Below are 9,674 nucleotides of genomic sequence, written 5' to 3' on the forward strand. Positions count from 1 at the left end.
GATTATCTATGCATTCATATGGTAAACAAAATGTTTCACATTACACGTACTTCCAAATGTGCAGAAATTTTATCTAGAAAGGGACAGTCAGAATAACTTGGCAGGTTTGAGATTAAACTCCACATACCGGTTTTCCAAACTTGCCTCCAGAAATCCAGGTTCAATATTCCCCAAACTGTAACCCTAAACAGAAGCAATTCATGGCAATGTCCATGTAACAAGACTATGGATTATGGAGACCAGTTAAAAAGCTGATACAAGCTTTAATCAGTACAAGCTCTTCTAAGAGATACCACAAAAAACATCGCAAACCAACCCAAAGCCAAACCTCTGAAGGACCCGTAATGGTTACAAATGTAAACTCTTATCTGCCATACACAACTCTACTTAAGCTAAGAAATATTCTCTACCTTTTTGGAGAAAAATACCCCCATACAAATAAATAACATGCAACTTCCTTTGGAAAACTGATGGCTGTTGCTCCATTTTGAAATCTGACACATTAAGGGATCTGGAACTTTCCCAAGGTCTTCTTTCTTTGCTTCCTATCCTGTCAAACGAGGGAAGAAATATTCCTGTCCAGTCACCTCTTACCATGTTTTTGTCCAATTCTTAGTGAAACAAGGTTTATGCAACTCCATTATCCATGCATTAGTTCCTCCCTATTAACTTCTGAATCCTTTGTTTGATTTAAAACACCTCACAGAGGGACAAAATTCTCAAACATAATTAAGTTCTGATCACTGTTCCTTATCTTGAATATGGATATACTAAACCAACATCAGAAAGTGAGAAACACAAGATAATGAGAGATATGAAATGGTTTCCATTTCAGAAACAATTAATAGATGAGATCTTAAAGCAAATCACTGGAGGTTCCAGTGTTTGGGAATTACCAAAAGTGCTTGCTTTCTGACATACCTCCCAATACCACTACTGCTACCACTGCTCCAGGCAGGTCCGGGGCTCATTTACTTTCTGATTTGATCCATCACAACTATGTGCATTCCCAAACACTGAACTTCTCTGCTGGGGAAGAAGACAGGCATTCTGCATAGCCAAAACAACGAGAGACTCAAGATCACAGCTGTGGGCAAGGCACAGAGTTTATGCGGTAGCCTCTTCAGCAAAAGTAGAACCATCCCGGAGAAGGGAGAGCACAAATTTTAGATAAAGCCAACATTGTTATCTCTGGTCCTGACAGAACTGTTGGCTGTTTTCAGTGTGCAGAAGATTTGTGGAAAAAAACAAAGGAAAGCAATCTGGTGGTGCTAGTGAAAAAGGTTACGGGCCTGAGCAGTACCTTGCACGTCACTCTTCTTAGGCAAGAACTGTGTCACACTGAAATACCTGCTGGGTGCTGGCTTAAGGGTAAAGTAGGGAGATTGTGTACAAACAAGACTTGAAAAGAGAATCTGTGAGAAGCCTGGAAATAAAACTAAGCTTTCAAAGTACTGAGGATAAAGAAGCAATTCTGCTTGTAGAAATCAATTATATGGCAGTATAAGGAAACCTATTTCAATCAAACCACTCCAAATAACCTCGCTATAATCAAGTCACATATGCTTGCACCACCAGCCCTTCAGGTTCACTAAGTCAGCTCCCTCCAGTTTCCTGCAGGCCAAGCATACACTAAAAATGCCCAGAGAACCACTTTTTCTTCTGTTTTTACAGCAGATATTTAAGCATGATTCAAAGTCCTCTGGACACAAAGGCTGTTCTGTATTACCTCTTCTGCCACTTCAGTTCCCAAGGATGTGGCTATACAAAACATTTTCTGCAGCAGTTAAGTTGTGAGCCTATGGAATTTCAGCTGTAACAGTACAAATCCTGTGGAGCAATACCACAAACCAGCTCGTGGAAACAATCCAAGCTTAAAAAAAGAAAAAAACTTCCCCAAAGGTGGGTTGTAAAGTAACACCAGGATGGCCTAATTCACAGAAGTGCCAGAGAAACACTTGAGCAGATGGAGAAGCCAGTAAGAAAAAACTCCATAAGTCATTAGGAGTATGGGGAGGAATATTCTCAAACTGTAGCCTAACAATATCTTCTTTACCAGCCAAGAGAACGGCCTGTTCCACTCTAGCTCTCATTGCTAAGGACAGATAAGAAAAACATTATTTTCCAAAAGATGCTTAGGCAGAATAAAGGATGACAAGAAATCAACTTCATGTTCCGTCCAAGTATCCAAGAACCTCTGAAATACTCAGACACCAGGTTTGCTATCACCCTCAAGAAACAAACAAAACAACAAAAAAGTTGTGGTTCTTGTTTGGCTTTGTTGGTTTGTTTAAGAGCAATGTTTGACTTCCGTTAGTTATGCTGAATTAACTGCTTAGGCTGTGGTATGACAGTATATTAAGTCCAGGAATAAGGGTTTCAGTGCCAAATCAAAAACATCACGGCTTCACAATGAAAAACATCATGAAGCTATAAACTCCTGTTGTAGTTTTGCAGATGTTTCTTCAAACAAAAAGTGCCAGCGCAGCTGATTCATCCCCCGCCCTCTCAAACCACCCCCTCAAGTTGTGACAGCTTTTAGTTGGATGGGAGGAGGCAGGCAGGCACGCACATGGTAAACATGATCAGGAACTCACCGGCACAAAAAACATCTCCAATCAAACCGACTCCCTGATCTGCTTCACTGCACAGCCCCATGGAGCTGTGCAAACCCAGCCAAAGAAGCAAGGTGAGGACAGTAACACGGGTCTAGAAGCAGCCCTGGCTTAAATCAACAGTGCTAGCAACAGAAATATCCACCGAAACTGTGTCAAATTTGTTCAGACATTGGCAACTTTGTAAGGACAATCTCAGTGCTAAATCAGCAATCATGTTCATATCACATTAACTTTATGCTTGGTCAAGTATGGTCTGTCCTCCTACATCTTGTCTAAAAGCATGAAGTCCCCGAATGAACTACCGTACACCACGTTCAACTTAACAGAAACATTACAGCTGACACCGATCCCGACTGGTGATCTGGCAACGCACTGGTACCAGAGCTGTGAAATTCCAGGCACCACAAAGACTAAACAGCTTGCAAGTAAATTTTACACATGTAAAAGACTACAGAAGCCTACAATCTTACTTTCTCTTGCAAACTCACTTTAAAGCTGCCAACTAACTTCTTTACTTCATTGATCAATGTCAAGTGAAAAACATCTCAGAACACTTCTCCTTCCTAAAGATGATCCAGCCAAAAAGCTGGAAAAGCAGAACCTGTGCATGCTTCCTTCTGGGCGTGACCACACAGCCTGAAAGCTCCACAGGTGCTTCACTAGGTCCTTCCCCTGAAGGTGACTCATCTGCCTCCTCAATTGCTTCAGGCAGCAGAAACGAGGTTTGGATAGGAGCAATACAGATAACCCAAAACAGACAATGAAGAAAACCTCATTCTTCAAGACCTAAGTCCTCTGTTACTGCTTAAAGAAAGAATAACAAAGTGAGGAATTCTTCACATTTTTCACTAGAGAAACTACTCATGCTCAAATCCCACAGGCAATGGAGGTGTCCGTAAGGCACAGGTCCTTACACTGGCAGCAAACTGACCACCCAAGAGACAGGCCAGGAGCTTTGCTCAAGGGAATCCTCCATTCAGGCAGGCCTAGGTCTCATCCAACCATCACAGCTTATAAGCAAACAAATATTCTTCATGGAGGTCAAACCGAAATTCAAGCTTTTTCTGTGAAGCAAACAAATACATTACAAGTATGCAGGGTACTGTCTTTACAGGCCAAATCCTCTGCTGAGATAAGAATGGTTTCCATGTGTCTTGAGGCATCAGATAGTGTTTAATTCGCTCAGAATCTTCCAAAAAAAAGACTGGTGTGCAAGAAGTGCAGAGGCAGGACAACGGACAAGACAGGGCATTTCCTGAAGCTTCCAAAAAAAACACTTTCTTCCTTAAACTCATCTTAGGCTTTACTGTATATTTAAAGACAATTTGTGAAATATATTAATATAAAAAGGTTGCAGATTAAATTTAAAGCTTAAATTTTGTTATGTTTGAATATCTAACACCAACTCTGATGACATCGCAACATATTAACCTCCAGGAACAGCTGTATCCCATATTCTACTGGACATGAGAAACTTGCCATATGCAATGGGGAATAACTTAATTATTCATCTAAGCACCAAGGTTCAACCTCCTTTGAACTGTGGTGTAACAAAGTTCCTTACAAAAGACGGTTGTGTCTTTTTTAATGTGCAGCATTCCTCAATGTCTTTCCCTACTGAAATGCTTTCTTACGCATCAAAAAATTACAGCAGAACTCATTATTTCCTGTTAACAACACAGTCCGACAGACCAAATCTGCTTTTACAAGTAAGGAGGAGAGGAAGAAACATACCAGACTTTGACAAACATTTTGGAGCAGGGCCTCTTTGTATACCGGATCTATGGCCACAAGCTCCAAGATACTAAAGACCTAGAACCGTAATACCGTACAAGACAGTTTTGAGTTATCCGAACTTCTCCAGAAGCTCAGACAAGGCAGCTGAAGCGGTCAGTCAGTTACCTGTTTGAGGATTTAAAATAACCATTGTGCAAAGTGATAAAGCATAAAATCTCCTTACTTGGTGCAGAAGTTAACATTGATCTAACAGATGACTTGTTGCCAGAAGCGTGGAGAGCTACAAGGAGGTGGCCTACAACAGTTTATTCTTGTTTGAACATCAGAAGTTGCTTGAAAAACCAAAACTAGATGCACATGAAAGGAAAATCTTTTATATTGCCCCAAAATCTCACTAGTTAAACAAAAGTAAGTGCTTAAATTGTTTAAAAATCCCTTTTCCACAATTTCTTATCAAGCATCTTTCATTCACCATCACCGAAAGGCAAAACAGACAAGACTGACAGTCTCCAGGGGCTCCCAAGGAGTCAAAGAGCATGCAAGTACTACTGAGGCATGGGCGGGCTGTCCACCACAGCACTGCAAGTCCCCAGCATGGGCAGGCCAAGGCCCCTCACCCACACTACCGCTCCTGGCAAGCACCAGCCTCCAGCCCGGAAACTGCTCAGACTCACTGACGTGACAAAAAATCATCTCCCTTGCTATGTTTCTAAGGGGCCAGTGACACCAACCTGGCCTAAGAGCCAGCCCAGAACATGAGACGAGGCTATGGGTGAGCACCAGCCTGCTGAGGACAAGGAGAGGGGAAGCCAGATCTCCCCCTCTGGCAGAAGCAAGCCTAGTGCTTCTGCTCCATTTTGTCTGCTGTGAACAGCTTTACAGTTATTACAAACCCATGGAGCACATATGGACACAACTGTTATAGGTCCAGCCCCTAAACACACCTGAACTGAAGGCTGACAAACACCAAAGCGGTCCAATATGAGGGAAAGAGTGAAAGGATGGAAGACTGCAAAAACACAAGAAGATAATCTTGTATGACTAGGAACAATGAAAAGAAAAGATAAATAAACCACTGCCTGGCCGTGGCTGAAAGGTGATAAACAAGAAGCAGCTAGGACCAATGACCACAGAAACCTACTAATAAGTTGCAAGAATGAACTCTCATTTTTTATTATCGTTACTGGTTATTTAATACCTCACTCCACTAAACTCACTCTCAGCTCAAGTTATCTTCGAACACTGCACTTCAGCTAAAAGTTAATAATGAGAAAAAAAAACCCAAAAACAAACCCTAACAATCCACAGCATCCACTCCTGCTACCCAAACCAGATTACACACTGATAACACAGCAAGAGGGTTTACACAGGCACCTGCAGTCAAATTACCTGAAATACACACATGCTCCAGGTACAGACTCGGTGTATTTCACTTACTTTAAATGTAGTAGATACAGCCAGCACCAACCTGTCATCTCTTCCAATGCCATTTAAACACACCATAAATGTACCATAAACTCAAAAGCGGTGATAGTTTTGACACCTAGTACCCTCCCGAACAAGAGGGTAAGTCTCAAAAGTCAAGAACATATAAAAGGCTTTTCATCTAAAAGCATGAACTGACATTTGTCTCAGCAAAAGTGGTGCCTTCAGTAGCTCTTCATCCTTCCTCTCCTTTCTTTCCCCATCCCCTTGTTCCCAGCCCTCCCACTGAGCCCATTCAGCTGTTCACACAGTCCCACAGTGAACCAGATTGAGTAGCTGATGCAGATTAAAAATAATCCAGGAAAAAACAAAGGGTGAGGAGGTGGAAAAATTTAAGTTCCTCAAATCAGTGCAAGATGGAAATGCAAAAATCACTCTTTTGCTGCATCAAGGCAATGCCACAAGGACATAAACCTGCAGTGGGTTACTGCCACCAAAGAAATACTTGTCGTACTACAGTTAAGCTTTCCTGGAGAAGGTGGAGACAGAATAGCTGCTGGGAAGTCTCTTGATACCAAGATGACCTGTTCTCTTCCAGGCAGCTGACACAGCACTCTCCTGAAAGCGGAGCCTGGCACTAGCCAGAACAATGAACATCTCTCTCCCACACGCATTTTTTCATCATAGGCCCCAGATTCCAGCTCAAAGATCCCAAGCTTCTCAGGCCTTGTGTTTATCCAACATTCCCATATGGTCTGTGATTGTGCAGACTGCCAGTCTGCTCTATGAAGCGGAAGGCCAGCCCACCATGACTCCCTCCAAGCAAAAGCAGCCCACTCTCATCATGCTGCCATTTATTTCATGGCTGTATGGCAGCTGTTAGGAAAAATCTTCACTTCTGCTACACTGGAGGCAGGCGATTCCAGGATTTCATTCTGGACAAGGAGCAAGTTCCCAGATTTCATTTTGGAATTTGATACTCTAGTATCTTCTCTACCCATGTAAAAAGTTACACAACTCTCATGAACCCTGCCAGCTTAGGAGAGTCCCACTTGCACTGGCAACTGACCACCCTCTATCAAAGACGTAGCAGCAGAAACTCGGCAGGAACCAGGAGAGACAGTTTTTTTCTCTAAGCAACTCCACATCACCAGTCAGCTTACCCAGTCTTACAGCCATGCCAGTGGCAGCTCCCAGCCCACTCAGCATGCTCACCCTGCTACCCAACACCAAGGAGAAGACTTGCATGCCACTTTCAGCGCCCACAGTACAGGCTCCTCAGCTCCTCTGTAAAGGAACTACTGCACATCAACATTGAAAGACAGCAGCAAAACCCTTCATGTTCCCTGGAAGAGCTATCAACTACGCATTTAAAATCAGTCTTTATCAAGCAAGTGCAAATCACCTATTGGCTTCTGAAAGCAAAAATTCACTGTGTTTCAGTGAAAAGTGATGACCATCCTTTCTGAGTCAAGTTGCTTTTGGCAGCTGTTAGGTGTGGAGTTCACACCACCCCATTTGGTAGCCACAAGAATAACAACAGATTATCTGTGGAATGTTTGTCTCCCAATAGGAAGTATACAAAATGACCATGCCCAAATCCCATTCAAGATTTAATCCTGCCCTGGAGTTCATCATATAACTTCAGTGCACAAAATCATCAATAGAAGATACTAGCACCAGAGGTCAGGAACAATTCAGCAACACAAAATCCTCCAGCTTAGGCTGAATAAGAGCACTCATACAGGAACAGCTGCATCCATCCACGTGTTTATCTTGGTAGTATGTCAAATCAAGACTTCATCCATATGGACAACAATGGAGCACTGTAACCTTGGCTATCAGCCAGCTGCATTGCCCTCTGTCCAGAAAGGTTACACAGCAAGTCCAGGACACTGTTTCCAAGTACAGGAAGAGCAAGAAGGTGACTGAGATTATCCAAAATGTATATCCAAAAGACAAACACCACCATAATAACATGACTCCCCTCTGGGATGAAAAGACTGGCTGAGGTTAATAGCAGTGGGTGCTAGACTCCTTGACTTCATGTCCAAGGCCACACTATGTCTCCAACAGCATCCTTTGAGCTAAAGTGCTGAGGTGCAGCCTGGATAACCAGACAAGAAAGGCAGAAGAAATCCGGCTGGAACACCAGGCTCAAACGACTGTGATCAGCAGGACAACCTTCACCTGGCTGCCTGTTACTAACAGTATACCTTGGGGATCAACACTGGGGCCAGCCCTACTTAGAAGTTTCACAATAACCTGGATAAGGACTAGAGTACAGTCTGGAGTCTTGGGAGAAGCATACCATGTGCTAGAAGACAGGGCTGCTACTCAGAGGGACTTCAACAAGCTGGGAAATGGGTTGACAAGAATCTTGAGAAATTCAACTAAGACTACAGCAAAGCCTGACGTCCGGGGTAAGATAACTCCCCACAGTGGTGCAGCCTATTGGCAGAACATCCCTGTAGAAAGGCACCTGGGGAAACAACAAAGTGCCAAAGAGCCAACAAAGGCAGCCAACATCACTGTTTCGGCAGGAATGCCAGTGGCAGGGTGAGGGGATGGATCCTGCCCCTCTGCTCAGCCTCCCTAAGACCACTTGAAGATCTGGGTCCAACCTGGACTCCCAAGCATATGGGACATACAGGCATGAGTCCTGCAGAAACCACCAAGTAACATTAAGTGTCAAAGAACAATTTCAAGGAAAGAATTCCCTTCACAAATCACAAGAGGAATGGAGCTGTATATTTCCACAACTGATCTTGCCCTTCATCTTTCTGCTCTCAGCATCTCCAAACCAACATAATGCCACATGTGCACTATCAGCTTGTACCAACCCAAGCAACAAAGCCGGGACAGCCACGAGGCACACTTTATCCACCCATGAGACCAAGTGACATCAGAAAAAAAATGTAACAACGTGACAAAAGGAGTGACATTTTTTTAGAGCACAAAGTAAGGGTAGGCCAAAAAAGCAGAAAGAGCAGAAAGAGCAGAAAGTAGTTGTCGATGGAGAGCAGCCAGGCAGGATGGCTTGGCCACCTTCGCTGTATTTTTTCCCTTGTTTACTTGACTCTGTTTTTTCAAAACTCCAGAAGCAACGGGTCGTTTTGAAAAGGAAGGAACCCCCCAAAAAACATCTTCCCACACGTCCTACAGTCCTGGGGAGAAGGAAGCTCGACAGAACAGCTTTTATAAAGGAAAATGGCCGAACACAAATTCACGCCAGACCACCCTCAGTTCGTATTCTACGAAGCGCAATCCCAAACCCTGGTGGCTCTCCTTTTCCTTCACGTGAGTCAAAACAAAGGCCGCTCAGGCAGGAGCGCAGTCCCGGCGAGCAGCCCCGAGGGAGAGCGGACACCGAGGGAGCAAGGGGAGGCCCGGGCCCGCAGGACGAGCCTCCCGCGGCCCCCGCTCCGGCGGCCGCCCTTGCCCGGCCCCGCGCTCCCACCCCGCAGCACCCCAGCCCCATACCGGCCCCGCGGCCGCCCCACCGCCCCGCTCACCTCCCACCCGGTACATGTTGGCGGCCATGCCCGCGCGGGGCCCTGCGGGCGCTCCCGCCGCCGCCTCCGGGTGCTGGAGCCGCTGGAAAATGGAGGCTGGAGCGGCCGACGGGGGAGGGGAGCGCGAATTAAAGGCGCCGCTACGGCAGCGCCCGGCGGCGGCAGCGGCGACCGAGACCGAGCCAGCGGCGCCGAGAGAGGGCGGTGCCACCGGGCAGGGACAGCGCGGGGACAGCGGCAGCGCCTCCGCACACCCTGTTCCCTCATACACATGCCCTGCCCTCTCACACACCCCACCTGTCCCCTCACACGCACACCCTGTCCCCTCACACACACACCCGTCCCCTGACACACCCTGTCCCCTCACCCCCACCCCTGT

At 45.3% G+C, this 9,674-nt stretch overlaps 1 protein-coding gene across 1 annotated transcript in view; it reads right to left on the minus strand.

The window, feature by feature from the left end:
• The window catches only part of MTA1 (metastasis associated 1), an 85,199-nt gene extending 75,661 nt beyond the window's left edge, over positions 1-9,538 (minus strand). The window contains exon 1 of the mRNA XM_054073806.1: positions 9,296-9,538. Coding sequence (XP_053929781.1) covers positions 9,296-9,323 — 28 coding nt within the window. The 5' untranslated portion in view covers positions 9,324-9,538. The remainder of the gene's footprint in view (positions 1-9,295) is intronic.
• Positions 9,539-9,674: the final 136 nt, after the last annotated feature.

This window comes from Cuculus canorus, chromosome 8 (genome assembly GCF_017976375.1).
Source record: "Cuculus canorus isolate bCucCan1 chromosome 8, bCucCan1.pri, whole genome shotgun sequence".
Classification (NCBI taxonomy): Eukaryota; Metazoa; Chordata; class Aves; order Cuculiformes; family Cuculidae; genus Cuculus; species Cuculus canorus.